Source organism: Pezoporus occidentalis, unplaced genomic scaffold (assembly GCF_034315485.1).
Source record: "Pezoporus occidentalis ecotype Australia unplaced genomic scaffold, CSIRO_AGI_Poc_V1 ctg81, whole genome shotgun sequence".
Taxonomy (NCBI): Eukaryota; Metazoa; Chordata; class Aves; order Psittaciformes; family Psittacidae; genus Pezoporus; species Pezoporus occidentalis.
Window position 1 is genome coordinate 7,483,305 of NW_026916170.1, and position 22,200 is coordinate 7,505,504.

At 41.9% G+C, this 22,200-nt stretch overlaps 1 protein-coding gene across 1 annotated transcript in view; it reads right to left on the reverse strand.

Moving 5' to 3' along the window:
- Positions 1-20,689, reverse strand: part of SCML2 (Scm polycomb group protein like 2) — a 72,225-nt gene extending 51,536 nt beyond the window's left edge. The window contains 5 exon segments of the mRNA XM_062603801.1: positions 1,860-1,883; positions 1,886-2,002; positions 3,311-3,379; positions 8,849-8,956; positions 20,380-20,689. Coding sequence (XP_062459785.1) covers positions 1,860-1,883; positions 1,886-2,002; positions 3,311-3,379; positions 8,849-8,870 — 232 coding nt within the window. The 5' untranslated portion in view covers positions 8,871-8,956; positions 20,380-20,689.
- Between the last annotated feature and the right edge of the window lie 1,511 nt (positions 20,690-22,200).

Here is a 22,200-nt window from a genome sequence, read left to right on the forward strand (position 1 = left end):
TTCAGTACCAGTTTTCTGCTTACATCTTCATTCCAATTCCTTCATCTATTTTGCTGGACTGCCAGCCAGCTTGCTCCAGTATAGAACAGTCTTCCTTGTACTGGGGAGCCCAGAGTCAGCTGAGACACACCTGTATAACACAGCACTGCAGAGATAGTCTCACAGATATCAGCAAGCAGCAAATCCCTTCTCTCAGCCTGCTGCCTACAGTTTTGCTGTTAGGACTCGATTTGCAGTTAAAATCTTTCGCCACAAGAGTACACTGCTGGCTCACACGCAGCTTGCTGCCTGCCAGCATTCCAGTGCTTTCCCTGCAGAAATGCTTTCCAGCCAGCCAGCTTCCTGCCTGTGCTGCTGCAGGACTCGAGTCTGCCCCGAGGCATGAGGAACCCTCCATCTGCCTTTGACTCTTAACTGGGTTCCTGTCAGAACAATTCTCTAGGATGGCGATGTCCATCTGAAGAGCAGCCCTGCCTTCCAGCCCACTAGATAGTTCCCCAGTTAGATGCTGCCGACAAACTAGCTGACAGCATGTTGTCCAATCGTCCCTGTCTCTCGGTAAGGCATAAATAGCATCAGCCATAGTAATGACCCCTGAGAAACGCCACTAGGTACCAGCAGATAGGTAGACCTTGTACTGTCTGGCAGTCAGTCAATTTTCCATCCACCTATCCAAACCACACCATACCAGTTTTGCTGAAAGGACACTACAGACACCCCTACAGAAAGCCTTGCTAAAGTCAAGACAAACAACACCCACTACTCTCTCCTTGTTTACACGATCACTTACAACAGAAGGCAGTCAGTTACACATGGCTCACACTTGGCAAATCCATACCAGCTGTTCCTAACCTCATTTTTGTCCTTAATTTGCTTGTAAATGACTTCCAGGAAGAGTTTTCTCCATAGTCTTCCTGAAGGCTGAAGTCAGGCAGGCCAGGCTGTAATTCCCCAGGTGATCCCTTCTTGTGCTTCTTGATGCTGAGCATACTCTTCATCCTCCTCCAGTCATCATGAAACTCCCCCAATCACTATGACCTCTCCAATATGAGAAAGAAGTCTCACAGTGATATTGGTCATCTACCTCAGCACCCTTGGAGACATCCCATCTGCTCCCAGGAATAGGGGAATGCCCAGTTTGCTAAAGTGCTCCCTGTCATCTTCTACTGTACATAATGCTTCAGTTTAGTTTAAGCCAAAGTTTCATAAAATTTAAATTGAAAATTTAAACTACGAGTTAAATGTCACTTCTACATAGGTAAAATTTAAGATCCTGGTTTATTTAGGTTACAATACAGTATCACCATAGCCTAAATACTGTTTAAGCAGACTGAGCACCTCGTGTCCTCTGATCTCATCCTTAGGTTCCCTTTGCACACATGTATCTGAGACTTTTGACACAGAGAGAGGAGATTTAGATAAGATATTACGAAAAAATTATTCACTGTAAGGGTGATGAGGCACTGGCACAGGCTGCCCAGAGAAGCTGTGGCTGCCCCATCCCTGGAAGTGTTCAAGGCCAGGCTGGACAGGGCTTTGAGCAACCTGGTCTGATGGAAGTTGTCCCTGCCCATTGCAGGGAGGTTGGCACTTCCAACCCAAGGGACCACTTAAGGTCCCTTCCAACCCAAACCATTCTATGACTGTATGACCACTTCAGCCTTCATCCCACAGTCCCTCTTTGTCAAAAATGAGGCCTCCTTTTAATTTTTCTTTGCATACTCTTTCAAACATATTAGTTTAAGTGTCAGGGTATTTCATACCCTGCTTTATACCTTGAACCTCCTATATGCTGTGATCATTCCATTAGACTCTTTCTCCTCCTCCTGTTGTCTACCTACTTTAGACTGTTTTTTCACCTGTTTGTACATCTCTGTATTTCGATCCTTTTCAGCTTTTCTTATCACACATCCCCCTGGTAACTCCAGGATTTCCTGGATGCTAGCCCAGAGCATTGTAAGACATCTTTCTTCATCCAACTTCAAGAGGCTCTTTCCTCTTCCTTGCCACCAACAAGTAACAGCACAGGATTAAAAATAAATAAATAAATAAATCAGAGATCTTCCATGATCTTGAGCAAGGCACTCATCTCTAAGTGTTTGACACAGCTGAGTCTAGACTTCACAAGTAAATGCAGTGCTCAGACACTAGATTAACAGCGTAGTCTTGATTGGAAGAATACAGATGACAGAATAAGTCTCGCCTGCTTAGCACTACTTCTCCACAAAGCTTTTTCAACACCTTGCAGAAGGAAGCAGCGATGTTTTCCAGTGACTCATGAAATACAGTTATCTTATCCACATAAGAAAAGCACTTTGCTGGGGGGGGGGGGGTGATCTATGGGGCTCCCTCTGTTATGTCAGACAACATTATTTTAAAACGCAAACATGCTATCTGACTCCAGTTTGGCTGGAGCTCCTCTTACACTGCGTAAGAGGGAAAACAAGACACAAATATGCTTCCTTTTCTGTCCCAAAGAAACAGGGAAGAATAACAAAGATGGCTACTAGGACTCCAAGAAACTGAAGAATTAAGTCTGGCAAATGTAACAGCAGAAAGCTGTACTATGGCTGGTGGTAATAAGGTATCATTTCTTACTGCCACATATTCAAGCAATGTACATGCAAATATGAAAGGTATGTAAGGATGCTGCTGCCCTCTCGATGCAGCCACAAAAGATAAACTGTCAGCAATCCCATGTATATGCTGTTCCATGGCACCTGTGGAGGATGGCAGAGGCTGTCTTAGTTTGATAAGAAGCTGGATCATTTCTGGCAAGTGTGTAGTTTATTACAAAAACACATTTATTTGTGTTTCAAAATTTATTTGAAAACAATTTGCTTTAAGTAAAATTAGAATCTCAGGCAATTTAATCCAGTTAGCAATCCTAAAAACTCAAGGGTATTAAACTGAAAATCCTTTCTTTGGCATGAGCAAACACATTAAGGAAAGAGAAAATAGCTGCAGCACCAAAGTCATGAAACTGTGAAATACATGATGAGAAGAAAAAATACCAGTAATCATCTAAGAAAATTATCGTTTACACAATATCTTTGATTATATATACAAAGAGTACTTTGTCTTGGCTAGTAAAACTATCAGGCTTAAGTCAAGCAGTTTCAAACATAATTTTCGATACCAAAACATACTTTTATAACAGAGTTAGATAAAAGCAATGGTATGTTTTTAACTACCCACCAGTAATAGCTAAAGTGATTGCAAAAAAAAGCCTCAGAATATAGTACTATCCAAATATACGTTTTTCCTTTTACAGTACTTCAACCAATAGCCTGACAGCTGCAATACCTACCACATTTTAAAGACGGGTTGTTTGCCTGCTGATTCTTTCCATCTTTCTCTTTTTTAATATTCTTTGAATCTAAAAGACAAGATTCCATTACATAATAAATGCAACATTCACATCATAACGATGTCCAGCATAACACAGAATGTTTTCATTCAATACAGAATATCTTGTTCCAAATATTGATTTCCTTTACTCATTTCAGTGCATAATCAAAAAGGTACTTGTACTATAAACTGAATCACTGCAGTACTATTTATGACTACTTTATATGACATTATCAGAATAAATCTAGTTGCAGAAAATGGTAGTGTTAGCCTCAGAAAGAACAACCTTATCCTAATTTTTTAACAGCTTTACTCAAGCTACACACAATTTGAGATCCTCAGAATCACTGGTTATCTTTTTAAATCTTACCTAGACCACCATGTACTGAAAACCAAGAAAAAACAAACTCACCCTAAAAGCATATTTCCAAGTTAAAGATTGCATTCTATATTTAAATTCTTGAATATTCACATGCAAGCAGTTATCTCAGTGCACACATCAGTTATTAAAAAAAAAATCATTCATAAGAATCTACCTTCTCTATCACTCATCTCTGACACATACAGCAAGGAGTCTGCAATGTTTCATTCTGGGGGGATTTAAGTATGTATGAGAGACCCAGGGGACTGGGAAGGTACAAAGGAGAAGACTGAGGCAGCTCCACTCATTCCTTTCAGTCTTTAAAATACTGGTTTGATGACCTGCTTTGGACACTCATAGACTCAAGCACAATTCAAATACAACACTGAGTTGGCAACCAAAGTGCAAGTACATTTTCAGATCTAAAAAGTTGATCAAGCTCTGTGTAGCAGAATAACTGGCTTGGTTTGTAAACACCTCAGCACTACGAATGGGGCCGCTTGTCTGGGAAAGCACATGCCTTAGCTCACGCCTTGGGCCATCCTAGTTAGCCCAAACTAACAGGTGAAGAGATGACTCACTTGAGACTCTGTTGGTAGCGATTCTTGTATTCATTCACACTTATGTCTTTCACTATTGACTGGTATGTGAAATAAAAAACACTTCTAACGTAGAATAAGTAGCATTTGGTGACCAGAAACACATGAGATCCAGGTTCTTCTGCAGCAAATATTAAGCCCTAATAGTGTTTCACTTCTGTGTTTTCTGTAAGGTTCTTCTTGATACAAGGACTACTGAAAAGGAAGAAATTATGTTCATAATTTCTGTCACAAATCTTTCATTATTTGTTGAGGAACTGCCACATACAGCAAGAGCTGAATCATGACAAATCTTCTGTCATCAATCCCCAAATCCTCCCTCATCGGTCAGTGAGGCAGGGATAAGCCATCCACCTGGCTCTGTGACGGGCACAATGTGGTGCTCCTTTGGGCAGTGGACAGTACTGGCAGGGACCCCTCAGGGGCAGCCAGGCAGAGCCACACCAGCCAGGGCCACCCCTCGCCCTGGCAAACAGCTACTAGTGGGGAGGCACTGGGGGCAGCCCCAGCACTGGGCACCCTCCTTGGGGACAGGCCAAGGATAGGATGGGACATGGGCCCATGGCCTGGCGGTGGAAGGCTGTGGGGAGCTGGACACTGGCCCTGTTCTGGCACCGCTGGGACACAGGCTGACATGGGGCCCTGGGCAGGATGAGGAGAGGTCCCAGGTGAGGTGAGTCAGGGCCATTAAAGCCTATTAGTGAACTGAGGGCCAAGACATCTCCCAAGAATATCCCAGACTCCACAGTCCTAGAAAATATATCTACAGCTACATACCTGCTCACCATACGTTGCAAAACTATAACCTGTTTCTCCTAAAGCAGATATTGGGATTACCACAGGTCTTTTGAAAAGGAAAGAAAATGCTACATTTACTCCTTGACTTAGTTTTCTTTCTTGATTTACACATTCTTTCTTCTGGAAGAAGTTTGCTTTAGAACATTTTTTACTTGATAGGTTCCCAAAGAAAAATCCTTAAGTAGGTCAACTTTAGATGGACCTGCTGAAATGCTTCTGGATGAGGCCCACAGAGTTCTAACCCCAGTACTTCATCAGGAAGGGTGTTAAGCCACACAAGTGGACACCCTATGTCCCGACAACAAATACCAGTGGGAATCTGAATGGGGCTAGCGTTATAGATAGTTCAGAAACAATTACTAGACACAAAGCTAACATTCCCTTCCAACCCTAATGATTCTGTGATCCACCTCCTCCCTTCTACAGACCAAAATACATTTCATCCAGCCTCTTCAGGATGAACTGAATCCAGCTAGTTTTCTACTGGTGGTGGCAGTCTCTACCAGCAGAGCCTTTTGCCACGTCCTTCAAGCTAAATTAGTCAGGTTTTCCCCAAAACTATCATAAGACTATCGCAGACATCAGACTGACAGCTTACAGAATGGATAACTTCCAATTGGCTTATTTCCGAAAAGGAAATCCAACAGAGTCCCACATAAGAGACTTACTGAAGAAAAGAATTAATAACTGCTTCCTGTGAACACCCAAAGCTTGAAAGGGCAGAGTCATGAAAGAGTATCTACCCAACAGTGCCAGATTTCAAACAACATGACAGCCTTTCGTGGTGAGAGACATCAAGAACAGGTGAAGGAATGAAAAACCACAGCCTGGACACCAGATGAGTTCTCACTGACAACCATCACCCAAATTATTTATTTCATTTGCCACTTAGGTTTAGTGCCTACCTCACAAATATCACAGCTAATACAAATGCTGAAATGGAACACTTGGCAACACATTTTTCTTATCATCAGCCATTATAAAACTACAAGAATAAGAAGAGGTAATGACATTAATTAATGAGAAGAAATGGATTCCTCACTAGCACTTTAAACATCTGTTTCATTTGAGGTGGAGGTATCTTCATTCATAATAAGCCCAAAGCATCATTAATATCACTTGTTTTTGATGGCCAGAAATCAGAAATTTACATTATAAAACACCAAGGTAAAACTCACCCAGCACATGCAGAAGCATCCAAAAGTAAGTCTGAATAAAACTAAGATCAAAAAGATCACTGAAAACAAAGCTAAGACATGGAAGACTATTAAATCACTGGGCTTAGGAAGATGACTCCCTCAGCATATGACCCTCAGCTTGGTCAAACTTTGAGGTCAAACTTCAAAAATTAGGTTATGAACGAAGGAAATGCATCTGCAGGTACAAAGGGTATTCTCTTTTCATCTCCTTCACCTAGCCACAGTGAAACCTGAGAAATGGACTTGAAGATAGGCATTTATTCATACACTGGAGACAGAACAAACATTAGTTTTAGAGTCTTGAAGCTCATGGTGACATAAAAAAAGGTCATTATATATTTTCCTCTATTCATAAAGTTCATTTTCAAAGAGAAAAGCTTCAGTCTAGTTTCCAATATAAAACACAGTGTATGTGTTAGACCATTTTGTCAAAGCACGAACAAAAATTAAATACTGCTGCTGTGGGCTTCATCACATGCTACTTGGCTCAGACGAAAGAACAGCATCCCATTTTCAAAGAAAGTTAAAAAAAAAGTTATACATACAAGTATATAGAATTTTTATATTCACTATGTAAATATATATACATTGAGCCTATAATACTAATACAGGCTAAATACTTATTTTCAAAACCCCATGAAAGATTATTTTCTTTTAGGTAGTGATATTAGAATACAGCATATACTAAAATTACAAAAGTAGCATGTTCTATAGTTCACCAACTACCTGTTTTTCTGTGGTGCACTTCATAAACTAAAGCTGTAAATACAAAACATAGTGAGAGATCATTTAAAACAGTGTTTTCTGCTTCCCAATTCAAAACTTCATGTGTTTACATTACTCCCACCCTATCTGTAACCACAGAATTCTGCTGATAAGATTACTCAGCAGAAGACAGGCAGAACCACATCTATCATGCAAGAAATTAGAGACGAGGAAGAAAAGAAAAAAGCTATCTTAACTGAGTTTGAATGCAAAAAAAAAAATGCTCTTTTAGTATATAAGGTCTGGTAAAGATAATCCTGGTGACCAATGTATAGTTCCTCTTACAAACTCCCATGTTGAACTCCAGCTTCTCATCTGAGATGCTTTAAAAATCCACAACACTTCTTTCTGGGAAAAAATAACCTTTCAACAAGCAAGATGACATCTTCTGACAGCATTAGTTTTTACCAGAGGATGGTGTACTACATGAAGAAGCATATATGTGTTATCTTCTAAGACTTGCTATTTGCTTGCTGTCCAACATAGGCAAAAAGCAGTTTACTGTCATGCTTCTGAGATTTCCACAGCTATTTCTTAGCCACCTTAAAATCTTCAACACTGATGGATGTTCAAAGCATGGCAGGAGACCCCTTTTCTCAAAGAAACCTCTCGTCTCTTCCTGAAGGATGTGAAATGCTTTGGGGTGACTGAGACATTTGCTCTTTCCATGCCACATAGCTACCCACCATCAGATGAAATTTACTAAGACTTACCACTGCTCAGGAGGAGGCCTTCTTCACTCCCTACCACCCAGGGTTGTGAGCTAAACCTACCCTTTGCTAAGCCTCAGTGCACACAGTTGAAGATATATAGACCAAGTTAATATGAAATGTCTCCTTTCCGTTCTTTTTGCGCTTCCTTAGTGGGATTCTTATCTTATCTGCCCGGAACAGTGTCTCTTTTAGTGTATTTAGACAACAGCCATACAGAAAACCTACAAGAGAAGGGGACAGACTTCCTCCATAAACTCTTGGTGCAACAATTAAACAGATAACTCCTGCCATTACAGAAAATCTATTATAACAAAAGCAATTATTTACCAAGGGAGCATGCAAGCACATAAAGCAGCTTGGGCTGAAGATGGAAAGCTCAAGAAAAATACAAGTGTTAGCAGCCTTTTCTGGGGGAGGACTAACCATCTGAAAGCTTTGAAAAGCAGCAGCAACCTGGTTTCAGACAGTGTGTCTTTTTTCACATTCTCTTTGTTTCACTAACCCAAACACCCTTGTTTTTTCTTAAGCTTCACTCTTTATTTTAGCAGTTATTTCATGATTAACTTTGGCAGACCTGACACTGCAGAAATCACACCTTTGTAATACCCTGTGCGTTCATGGAGAAATTTCTTTAAAAATGCACATTTTGTCTTTAAGAGACAGCTGCTAATGCCATTCATGGTGGTAAAATGTTATTCCTTTTACTACTAAGTTATTGTCTTACTGAATTATATGCAGTTACAGAATGAAACACTACATTTTATTTAATATCACACCCAGACACATTCTTCAATTTTAGAGTAGTATAATGGCTTCAAAGATGTCACAGGAAAAAAAAATGCTTTGGTTGGACTTGTAAAACTCCACGATAAGCCAAATTTAGCATATTTACTCTAAAACAATATGAAGTTTGAACTTACCTGTATTCAGTACATATCATAAACTGTCTTCTTTATTCTAACAGTATAGTAATTGTCAAGTAATATCCCACCCACCTTTAAAATGAGAATTCAGCAGGTTCCTCATTTTCCTTCCTCTTGGAAAAAAGCTACCAAGCCTTACCTTTAGCTGCTGTTCTCCCCATGGTAACACTTCTGTGATCTCCCCTCTCACAATAAAAAGGCTGAAGTTGAAAGACCAGTTAATTCTTCCTTTCAGCACAACAGTTTCCTGTGGAGTAGTAATACAACAAGTTAGGGGGGAGGTTGTTGTTGGGGTTTGGGTTGTTTTTTTTTTTTTTGAAAGGAGGATTTTATTTTTGTATTGGTGTATAATTATCTTGCTGGTACTAAGTTGCAAATGTTTAACAAACTATGTGTAGAACAGCATGTAAACAATGGACATAGCAAACTAGCAAGGGTACAGGACCCAAACTTTTATTTCATTGTTTTAGACCATTCATTGTATAATAATTTGCATTTCCGGTGGATTTCTAATACAAAGATACAAAGCATGCTTTATCCCTTTCTTCACCAACAAACATTACTTGAAAAATGAGTGAAAGACTTCTATACACAACCCACTCATCCTGCCTCACTTGTTAAACAATTATCAACTTAAACACCTTTAGGTAAAACACACAGTCTTGCACAACTATGGTAAAAGTGGGAACAAAACACTGATGTAAGAGATCTACACAAAAGCCCAAGTGCTCACTGATACCCCTGCCCACTATGACTTGTAATAGAGCAGAAAGAACCTGGTAGGGAAACGGTTACTGCAAATGAAAGTAGCAAGCCACATTATTGTAATGTTTAGAAACTAGAAGGGCCAGATTAAACTATTGCAAAAGAGCAAAACCAACCTTTAATTTTGTGTGTGTGCGCGTCATTACTGTGATTAGTTTGTAATGTACATTACATTACAAACTTCAGCACCTGGTTTTTGAACTCTGTGTTCAAGTCCCACGGCTAAAGCTAATTAAATATGGCTTTAAAAATGCCATTGACTGAAGAATTCATTTTTTGTGTGTGTGAACATGGTAGACCATTATTAGAAATATTCTCAAGATTGAGACTTGAAAGCAGTTATAAATAAAACTGAATCCTACCATAAAATAAGCAGGTTTTGCTACACAATAGCATTCATAGCATAAGTGGTCATCAGGATTAAGACCAGAAATCCTTTTAAGCCACAAGATAGATTTGAAATACTTGATACTTTCATAAACTCCCCCAAAAATTCAAAGCTTTTCCACTGCAAGTAATAAATCGTGAAAGGTGATGCAGAGTCAAAGTAACTGTTTTTACAGATTACTTTAAAAGAGTGCATGGTTTTTATCTTTTTGTTCCAAGTACCAGATTGCACTTGGTGCAGTAATAAAGATTCCAGCCCCACAGTGATAGTCATCAAGTTTAGCACAACCGGAGCGTCTGTCAGAACATAAAAAGGATTCCAGCTTTTCATTAGCTTGTATTGTACCAGATAGGCCGTTTTACAGCATGCCCACCAGCCTGTTAAAAATATAAGATAACTGAAAGTTTTGAAAGTGCTGCCTGAAATGCAGCAAATCCAACTGCAGAAATAAAATACACCACTGTTTCAGAGAGGTGCTACTTAAAACCCAGTTACACCTAAGTATTCAATTTAAAGCTGCTATTAAATTAGCTTGTAGATAGCGCTGTTTGTCACAGAAAACATTCAAGAACAGTATTTCTGAGCCTCTGTTTAACAACTGCTCATGCTGCTGAATTAGAGCAAAATGAAAACCAGTTACCTCCAACACAGAGCAGGGTCAGTCTGAAACAAAGCATAACCTCTTTTGCAAGGGCAGACCTAGAACATCTTTCCATCACCTCACATAATTAAGCAGCAAACCATAAGGAAGGCAGTTACGTCCTTTGCTAACCAAGACAGAGATCTCTTACGCTGCACTCACCATCACCAGCCTTGCTCAACTCACAGTACACCCACCATAGGAGAGAACTGCCAGCAAATACAAGAGAGAAACTTCCAGGGAGTTTGGGCAAAATTACGTAGCAAGGACAGAACTTGTGGCACTCTTGTATGTGCACCTCGGCAAGCAAGCTGAATGATACAGAAAGCTGGGGTTAAGAAATTAATCTAGCAGCTTCTAGAAACTTTTTAGAAATGAAAGGGAAAAAGCGCAAGAAAACCAGGTCAGGAATATACCAGCAAATAAATGTGATGCAAGGCTGAAGCATTATGGCATTAGGGTGTGCAAAGCAGCAGAATGAAAATCGAAGTTACAGGGATCAAGTTAAGCACAGTGATCGTCAGAAAATGGTCAAACACCAAAAAGACATGAACCTAGGATAACACGGTATCCATCATCAAAACATCTCCAATTTAAAGAGTAGTGGAGGATCTCCACACTCATGAAGTGTATTATTTACACAATTTACATCTCAATTCATCCTGTAAACTGAGGTGTTTTTTTATCTCCGATTAGCATCCCTTACATCAGTTATTTTTCAAAAAAATCAAGATAGAAAGCATTCATCTGCCCTTAATCCCTCACTGAAGTTTTTATTGTTAATCCCCAAATCACTTCCACTAGCCACCTCCCACTGTGCAAGCCCTTTGTCAGAAAGCAGTATATTAGTAGACAAGCTGATGCTTTCACCTTCTCCTCGTTGCTACTGCATAATGCTAGGTGTCAGACAACAGGATGGAAAACATTTTTCCTCTCTAACTTTGCTCTTCTGATTTTGAAAGAATTACTCAAAGGACATGCATAGCTGCATTTCAGAGAAGCTAGCGTTCCAGAGATGTCAAAAACATTCTCTGTTTTGCCTGCAAGATCTCTCCATTGTCCTTCTCACTGTAAAACAGGCACTCAAGTAATCTGAAAGTCCTCAAAAAAAATCATGCCTATTTAAGACTTCCCAGTTTACCTTGATAGCACGCCTGCTCATAAAAAATACAAAGCACAGAATTACAGAGATAAACACAAGATTTTTAAAAAGCCTAAGTGACCAGCAGATTGTTGGTTTAGTCCCCATCAAAAAGATTAAAGGTTTTTCCGTCAATGACTGTATCTCATTCTTGGAGGCAAAAGAGAGACACTAATTTCAGAGACAGTTAGCTTTTTGAATCTACTGGTGGTATAAGTGCAATAACTCAGACCTCATCACTGCCATCCTCCAGGGATGAAGGGACAGCTGTCAACGTGCAGCCCCCACTGGATAAGGACTGAGGCTATTCTTTTACATAGATACACAGCACAGAAGAGAATCCAACAAAACATCCGCTCTGAAACATAGATTAAGTTCTCCTTAATCTTAGCTTGAAATACAGGCAGACATTTTTCAGGCTCAGTCTGAACAAGAAGTTTTAGTTGCCCCTCTCTTCTGCCTTTTTTTTTTCTTTTACAAATGTTTCCAGATCAAATTTCCATACACAAGGAGGGGAAAGGGGAAACACATAGTTTGAACAGCAAAATCAGTCAGAGACAGAGAACAGGCACAACGTAAGCAAAAAAAATTATTCTCCCCAAACTCTTTTGTACGTACAAGTACTACATTTGCTTTCACCACCAGCATTCACATGCTGTCAGCTTTAGAAACACAAGAGGCATCATTTACAACCACTGGCCAGTATCATCATGCTCCCATTGCTGTAACTGCTCCTCATCTCATTCTTGCTATTTGTTACGGCCAATACATCAGAGTATTTCCTCAAGAAAAGGACCTGCACAGCCTCCTCCATGGACCAAAACACAGACCAGCAGCTGCAGATCCCTCTCCAGCTTCCACACACAGGTAACATGTACCTAACAGGCACCAGTCACTTCTCAAACACATGTGACTTGACTGCACTCCTTGAAAGTTATCCTTCATGAGTCTGGAATACATTTTTTTAAACCTAATCATCTACTGACCAGTTATCTCTTGAATAAAAACCCTACTTCATACTATTTTCACAATTCCCTAAGGAGGTTTAAAGAGGCAAATAAAGAGAGTAAGACTCAAAAGGAGTATTTCTATAACATGCAATACTTTCAAATTTCCAATACTTGAAAATTTACTTTTCAGCAAATTATCCAATGTGTAGACTCACTGAGTACACTTCAAAACACAACAGCATGTACTTCCTCATTTCTGTAATAAAAATAATTCGCACCTTTTGGAGCATACTGTGGCATCATCACAGAAAAGGAAGATCTCAAAGACTAAAAGAAAAAAAAACTTACACAAATGTATCAGAAGCTTATAAAATGTAACACAAGCTATATAGTTCTTTCAAGGAAAGCAAATTAAACTTTCATGCTTTCATAAAGCAGAACTTGCAATGAACTGATGTATCTGAACAGACCTAAGAGAGACAGGCTTTTGTCAAATTTACAGGCTCTCAAAAGAATAACTATTAGCTAGCTATATGTATTATTACAACAACTAAGTTGAAGTATTTCTTAAGTTGTTAAAGGCAGAAAGTGGGTACTTGGTGCTTTACAAGTACCATCTTATAATGTCACTTGCCTTAACATCAAGGAGAGAGTTTCTACACTTGCAAAATTCCTCAGAAAGTCACCAGTAGTGTACTGCTCACTATTTACAAAGTGATTAGCATAAACAAACTTTTAAGATGTCAGCAGTAAAATATTGCCTGTAACTGTTTGGCCCTCTCTCCAGGCAAGTTTATGATCTACTTTAGAATACGAGCAACTGTAATTACAGTAAGTCATACATTTCAAGACTACAAAAGCCTCTCTAAACTCTGAAACCATACTAAGTGTATTATTCAGTACAGAGCAAGGCACTGTGTATTTTAAAAAGCAACGCAAATAGGTTTTAGACCAAAGATGCATCCCAAAAATTCCTGAAACAAGAAATACTTGTAAATGAGAAGAGAGGAAAAGTAAAGCCTCCAAACTAAACAGCATAGCTTTTAGTGTGTATCAACACACAACAGAAACAATTTATGTCATGTAGATTCAACAATTACAGATTTCACAGTAACTTTACAAATTAAAGTTTAAAGCTGCTCTATGGCTACCAGTGGAAAATAAAAATAGCTTTTCTCTTTCCCTCTCTCCCCATCCTGCTTTAAAAGTCAGAAGATGCAGGGTTGTAAAACCTGAAAAAGGAAATGGTATGTGTGAAGTCAGCAGTTCAGCAAAGCGGCTGACCAGCCATTAACAGCTTTAAATATTCTTAAAATGCCAGTCTTCCCACATGAAGGGGTATTCTAATGTTATAGTCAAATAAATCAAAAATACAGCTCACAAAGCTTATATTTCTATTTTAAGTTAAACTGCCCATTTTAAGTAGTTTACTAGTACTTATTTACAGTAGCACAAGAGTTTGACAAATTGCTTAAACATTTTGGTGAATTGAGCTCACTGAAACCTCTGTGCTGTTTTCCACTTCCCCGTTCAAGCCTGGAGTACTGTTCCTGAGAACATTCATCATCATTATTCAGCATGGCTTTGTTCAAGCTGCCTTATCTCAAATTTCGTTCATAAAGCAAACAAATTTATGCACAAAAAAACACAACAATTTTGTATCATTAGCACTAAGAGCTACATACCTGCATGAAATTCTCTCTACACCCCAAAACATATCCTCTGCCTTCAGCTCAGCCTCCCCTGACAGAGAAGAGAGCTCTCAAATTATTTGTTCTGTGAGGCACCAAGCATACTTCTAGCACAGTGTAAATACAGCAGGTAAGGGAGAAAAAAAAAATGCTGTTGCAAACATAGTAAGAGATTCCCAGGTGCTAGAGATCCCTATAGAGCTTTTCTGCGCTTGTCTTTGGAGAACAAGCAATTGCATTGGCTTTAAAAGCGGCAGTCAGAGAGAGTATATGTACATAAGTGGACAAGGGGGAGGAAGACAAGCAGAGGACGGATGGTGGAAAAGGGATTTTACAACCTCTTAGGCAATTCTGCCTTCCTCCCATCTACATTGCCTCCAAACTTAAAAAGGGCTGTGGAAGCTCAGTTCAGATATTATCTAGCAGATCTCTACCCACATACTGTGCAGCTGGCAAGCCCACCTCTGTGGTCCAGATTCTTTATTCATCCAACAGATTATCTAGAGAAACACCTTTAGTCTGGTGCAGAAATCTATGAACATCAAATAGCATGCACAATTTTTCTCTTTTTTTTTTTTTTCATTGAAGGCATGGAGAAGAGCCTTCGGACGTTTCTGCACAGGATCAGTCTGTTGCCAGCACTCCAGTGGAGTTAGCTTGTTTCAGAGCAACACACTTGCCTCCCTTTGCTCGTTCTCAATGCCAGCAGCAACATACTTCTGCTACCATCCTCTTCCAGTGCTTAAAGTATCTGTTTCTCTCTCCCTACTTGAGAATCTAAACAACATAATGCTAGCTGGGACTCCTGCCACTCTACACTAACAAAGACAGAACCCTCCTCACCACATCTGCTGCTGAAATGCTCAGTGGTGTACTCTGGCTTATGTAATGGGACAACTACATTGGTCCCACATCCTGATGTCTAGTAAGTGCACAAAACCAAACCACCTAGAACCAAATAAACCTTGAAGCAATTTCCCGGTAACTCCCCCTTCCAAAGGTGGTTTCTAAAGGGAAAACCCCAAAGAGCTGTTTGCAGTCTCCAGGCTGACCCACATTCCTGCCCTAGGCTCACCTGTGCTGCAGGTACCAATGGCTGTGCTGTTTCCCCAGCTTCTTATTTCTCAAACTAAAAAAGGAAATCCTTCTTTAATCCCCTCACACAAAGGAGGGAATTCATCCTGCATGCAGATGCCACCAAAAACATCTGTCCATTTGGACAAACATTCCTAAGCAACATTCAGTGCTGCTGAACATTTCTGCAGCTAACAAAGGGCTGACAGGTCAGAAGACAACTCCTAAGTGCTCAAGGGACTTGACTGCTGCCAATACTCAGCTATAGTATTTATTTGTAGTATCTTCCATCTTCAAAAATGGAAGAAGATGAAAGACCCAAAGCATCAGTAACATCCACAGCAAATCCATCTCTTCTTTTACCACTTAGCAGGACAACATTTCTGATTATTAATTAAAAAAGCAGGCTATAAGAAGGCAACCTCCTCCACCTCTTCCTCAGCATGGCTGCACAGCTTTCACTGGTTGCATGCAGCTCCAGCCCAGGACAGAGGCAGAGCATCTCCCTTTCTTTCTGGAGATCTCCCCTCACTCCATCACGCAGCGCTCACACCACTAAGCACTGGAGAATATTCAGACAAGGACCTATGTAGGTCCTTCCTACAACAATCTGGAAAAAGAAATTACACACAACATACAAAGTTTTTCCACTAATTATAACACTGTTTATTTTGTTATTAAACCCAGTACAAGTCTACCGAACTTTCCAGAAAAGCACTATCTGCCTCTTTATAACACTCCAGTGCAGGGTACACATACAAGAGATACGGTATGAGAAGTGCCATCAAACATGCTAGAGCCCTTTTAATCTCTGAGCCCCTGACAGATGATAGTGACAATAAGGAGTTTCACCAAATTTAGCAGCTCTGATACCCTTTCACATTCCTTCATGTATAAGACTCACTTTTACAAACTCTGCTTTCTAATGGGCTTTTAAAAGTGCCCCAAGAATGGCACTCCTTGCACTGAACCTTCCTGCATTAATCTCTGATGGATTCCATACAGCACATAAATAACAGTTCATGCTTCATTTTAGGTATGCACCTCATTAAAATGGTGCTACCCTCTTGTAAGTTTTATAAACTTCAGATGCTCCCTAAGCTAATGTATGCTAGAGATGATGAAAGGCTCAACCTGGTCTTTGCCCTGCACTAAAAGGGATATCATATTACCTTGAGAAGACAACAGATTTCCATCAAAGAAGTTCATCCCTTTCATGAAAGGCTGAATTCCCTTGATATCTTAAATAGAATTTGACCTGATTTGTGACCACCTAGAGTCAAATTATTTAAGCAGGACATCTACCTTTAATGCAATGTCTTGCTTAGTTTTAGATGACAACATACAAATGGGGAGCTGTGCAGAAAATATATCGTTTAAGGGTAAAGAAATACCAAACCACCATTCATACTTAAGCTGCATAGAGCATTATGCTAACAAATCAATAAAAGAAAAAGTACTTTAGGATCATTTTGGACATAAGCTATCTAGACAGCAGCTTCCCTGGGGAGCAGAAGGGTTACCTCCCTGCTGAAACAAATGGAAGAGCATTAACATTCTGTTAAAGGTTTCAGTATTTCAGAAAGGCTTTGATATTAGACTAAGTAATTCAGAAAGGCACGAAGAAAGCACATGGAAAACCCACAATAAGCACACACTTAGTACTGGAGCAATTTGAGGCAACATGATCAATCACTACTCAAAAGCAGGCACCTTTATTGAAGTCCAGAACTACGAATGAGTCTTGAACCTACACTGCTAAAAGAGACACATAACTTGCCATCGCAAAGAAGTGTATACTTCTTCAATTTCATTAGGTCTAATATAAGAAAACACTGGGGGTTTGGTACTATTCCAAGGGAACAGAAACTAAACTCATTACTTTTTGTGACAGGGATCTTGGGAGGAGAGTTGCTAAGAGCAGGAAACAGTACACCCCCTCTGCCACAAATGGTCCAGTTGTATGTACCTGTGCCCAATGCCTACTGCATACAAGATAAATTACCAGAGCAAGCCTGAATAAAAGAGATAAGGCAGCTTGTAAAGACAGTTGCTACCTTCTGAAAGGCTGTCATGCAGCTCTGACTCTCCTATATCGTTGCTGACCAAGCGAAAACACTACAAGGAAGGAATACGAGTGCCTCTTAGGGTCATCACCACCATTTATGCATTGGTTACTCTTTGTCTATATACCTGCTACAGATAAAAGGGGAGTCCGCTCAGTGTTGGATAAGCTACTTGAAGCCAGCCATCCACTCCTGCAAGCTCCCCCTGCCCATCCCAAAAGACAATAGGTAGATATGCTCAAAGAAATCAGACATGCGATACAAATTTTGGGCAATGTGCAGAGTTTACACACACAACCACACGCGGTCTGAGCCGACCGCTCACCAAATCCTCTCTCACTGCTTCCAGGAGCAACAGGCAGCGCTGCTGCAGGGATGAGAAGTCCTAGGAGCTGGGCACACACCCTCAGGGCTCATTGCCTGTGCAGGCCAAGTCAGCTAGCAAGTGAAAGAAGGTACAATGGTATTCACACAGAAATATACTCTTAAAATAAACAATTCCCTTAAGGACTTCACTGTTTCACTTCTTATAGGCTTTACCTCAAGCAAATGAATCATCTCTCCACTTAGAGATGGAAAGTAAAACTGTTCACACGTGCACCTCACCATTATCACTTTGCTACAATGCCAGAACAGTCTTAACCGCATATAACTAATATTAAAGCTTCCTACAACTACATCATGTTATCACCAAATTATAGGACACTTGGACCTTAAAAGGAGTCTCCACAGAAGCTGTACAAATTGTACTGGAAAAACCACTTCAATACACCAAAACACAAATCACAGTGAAAAAAAAATAGAATCATATAGCAAATCATATCAGAATATTAACACATTATTAACTTCAAATTACATTGAGCCAAACGGCAAATCAGAAGTATTTGCAAAAATACCAGGGCTACCACATGTAATGAAAACACCTGTAACATTCAAGTACAAATAATTTTCTATTTAACATTTCCATTGTTTTATATTTACAAATTGCTCTATTAAGCCTCAACAACTTTTAACAGATTTTCTAGCTCTTTCCACAGGCTAGAAAACTCTCGGACTTCTGGGCTATTTATATTTCATGTCTTACACTTTGAAGAACACAAAGGTTATTGTCTTTTCATTAAGATTTTAATCTCTGGAAGAAGCAATCAGCACTGAGGCTGGGTGCCTAAGGCTATTTCTTTCAAATGGGAATGAAGAGAACTCTAAATGCCCTGCAGATGCGGAGGTCAAGAAGTTGGTTAACAACCTCCCCTGTGTAGGCTCCTGGAAGCAGTGTCCTGGTCTCTACCTGTAATTCGTTCTATATTTAGAAAATACAATAGATTGTCAATGACAAATGTTATTTCCTGTTAGTGATGCTATTTAGTACCAAGGGATAGCTACTGAGGACTTGATTTCTCCCCATACATCCACTCCATTATGGATTGACTGCAACAGTAATGGGAGTAAACAAGGCTCACTCACGCTCTGAAAAGCTACTGTCGTATCTACTGTCTATGCTTTTTGTTCTACTCTCTAAGCCAGGCTACATTAGTTAGAATATATATGAGGCACATGTAAGATTTATACTATTAGAACTCACTAATATAACAGTATTTCACCTCTTCATTAAACTTTTAAGGCTTTAAAATTATTTCTAGCCATCTCCTACAGCCTAATTAATCAGGTGAAAATCAAAAGTAACTGTTTCGGTTAAAGGCTTCAGCTTTAACTGCAGTAAGCAACTAGTTAAAGATGTTTAAAAACGCTTAAAGCATCTCTCCTAAAGAATAACTGAGCACAAAATTTAACTTGAATATTATTAAATATTAATTTAACTACTAAAGCACTGCAATCTCCTTCACAGTTTGTCCCAGCCGCTACAGACAACGCTGATGCACAATACAGTCACAACAGAACTTTTCGTACTGTAACAACTTTCTCTGGGCCATCCCACATTAATGGAAAACAACGATCCCCATGCAAGACACCCACTTTAATTCAGCAATCAACGCATGCCACACACACCGTTCAACTGTTCAAGAACCAGGAGCGGTGCCGCCGCACGCTGTCAGCCAACCAGTGCCCCCCCCCCCCCGCCACTGCCACTGACTGGCCCCCTTCGGCCGCGCAGTCTCCGGCCCCTACCCAACACAAGTGCTCGCTCCCAGTCACGTAAGTCCTAACGCGCATCCACTTTTATGCGTTAACGACCGTTCCCCAGGACCGCGCCACCCTCGGCGCTGGCCGGGGAGGAGCGGGGCAGGAGCAGCCCCAGCCAAGAGGGCGCGGAGCCGCCGCCGCCGAGATGGGATGGGGTCCGCTTCGGCCAGGAGAGGCGTGTCCTCCTGGCGCTGCTGTCAAACGCCGCCGGCCCCGCCGCTCCGGCGGGCGGCAGGCACTGACGCTGCCCGGGATCTCCCGCGCTGCACTCACCCGTCGGGGCTCCTGCTGCCTGGCAGCCGCGACCACCCCGTACACACAGACACAAAGTCCCTCCGAAAAGGAGCTCTGTTGGTGCAGGGAAGGAGAGCCGCCCCGCTCCTCTCGCCCAGGGAGCGGATCCCGCTGTCCGCTCTTGCAGCTGCGCCCCTGACCCAGCCATCAGCGGTTTTTCACCGCCGCGCCGGGCGCTCAGCCCGCCCAGGAGGGGAGCGGGCAGCTCCGGGAGGCCGGGATGCAATGTCTAAGCATGGGGCAGCCCTGGCCTGACCCGCTGCCGCCTTCACCGAGGCGGGGCTGGCGAGGGGTGGCAAGGGGAGGCACCACAGAGAGGAATGCGGGGCACAGGAACGAGGGAACTGGGCCGCTATTTTCCTTTCCCCACGGCGCCCGGCGCGGCTTCGGCGGGCGGAGGTCACGGTGGGCGCCCAGGGAAGGAACACGACCCCCGCCTCAACTCCCTTTACTCTCCCGCTCCTCTCTGCCTCCCTCTCTCTTGCCGCCCGCCACTGCAGGAGGGCCGCCGCCACTCACCGAGCGGGCGGGAAGCGGGTCCGTTCAGGCTCACGCGCCTGTCAAGCAGCTCCTGCCGTCGCCCGCCTCACGCCGCCGCCATGTTCCGGGGGCACCGCGCATGCCCGGCAGCTGCACCGGGGGCGCGGGCCTCCCTCCTGCAGACCACCTTCCGCCCGCAGCGGAGGAAGGCGGCCGCGGAGCGGAGGGCGGCTGGGGTTGTGCAGCCTACGCCGGGAGCAGCGCGCTTCGCGGGGGTCGGGGCTGCCGGCATGCTTGCACTCTCGCCCCTACCTGCGGGGGGCGGCCTTGCTTGAGCCGGCACTGTACGAGTGTAGCCGCCCCGTCCGGGGGGCCGTGAGGCAGGGCCGAGCGCAGTGCGTCCGGCGGCTCAGCGGCCATTCGCGTCTGCAGTCGTCCCACGTTCAGACCCGATACCGGACCCTCGTGGAGCTGGGGGGAGCCTGGCACCCCGCTCCCCCGGAGCCATCTTGCGGCGGGGCAGGGGGCGCCGCGCTCCCCTTCGCTTCCTGTCGCAGGGAGCGCTTTGTGAGGGGGGGAAGGTGCCACTATGGCAGGTGTTTCTATCGGAGACCTCCGTGTGAGCGGTTAACGTCTGGAAAATATGTGAGGAACTAAAGGCAAGGCTTTCAGCAGAGAAACTCGAGGGAAGCGCAGCGGTGCGCTGAGGGCACACCTGGCCTGCCGGTGGTCACCGTCGTGCGGTGCATGCACCGGCTCCGCGTTGGACGTGCACGGGGATTACAGAGTTGTGCACGTCTTCTTGAGATCTCATACACCGTTATTTTACCGAGATCCGTGCTTAAAAATAACTGCATAACTGTTGAAAAGTACGTCCTTGAAATTTTAGGGGGGTACGTTCCTGTGTTATAAGCAGTGGGTGCTAAGAGGCATATATATCCGCAGAGATATCCATAGGGATATCTGCTGAGAAGCAGCCTCTTAAATACTCTCAACTTTGGGGCATTCCATGCCCAAGTTTCATCTTCACTATTTACATCACTGGAAAGTGAAATCTTAAGATCAAAACTGCTAAGGTCATGAGAGGGATTCTAGGATGGTTTTCGATGAAAAAAAAATTTTAAAAAAAAAAGGAAATCCAAATACATGCTTGAAACCCCCTCAAACTCTTCTATGTGAAAGTGAAATTCATACACCCAACTTTTGTATCCTGCACATATTGCAAGTTACTACTACCAATTTATTTTATGCACTCTCATAAGCAGTAAATGGTTTTCTTCAGAAACAAAGAAAACTAGTCCTTGCCATAAATGATTTAGTATTTAGATAACATGGAGAAATAAAAATATGCTAATTTGGGTGATTAAAAATATACAAGAGAAAGACAAATACTGAAGCATGCTTACAGAAAATCTTTATAGCAAAGTACGGTATGCTCATAACCAATGCAGATGGATGCTGCTTAATTTGAAATATTTTCCCCTTTCTGTCATACTGAACTTTTGCAGGAAAACGAGAGAGTATGCTCATTATGGATGCAGAAATGTGCCAAGCATCACAGAATAAGTCCTTGTGGGAGACAGAAACAAAAAAATATTTTAAAGATATCCTTTGTCAGTGACTGATACAACATCTGAGGAACTTGTTCCCTGTGAGCCAGCGGGATGATGTGAATTGGCACAGTTCTCTACCTGCTCAGAATTTTCCTGGGAGGCTGAAATCAGGAAGCAAGTCCAACATTAATCCTATTTCTTAAGCCACTGGTGCAGTGAAACAGAGAATAAACAATAGATGTAAGAATAAATGCCTACAGGATCACAGGTACATCTCTAATCCAAGAGCCAGATGGGTCCATTCCAT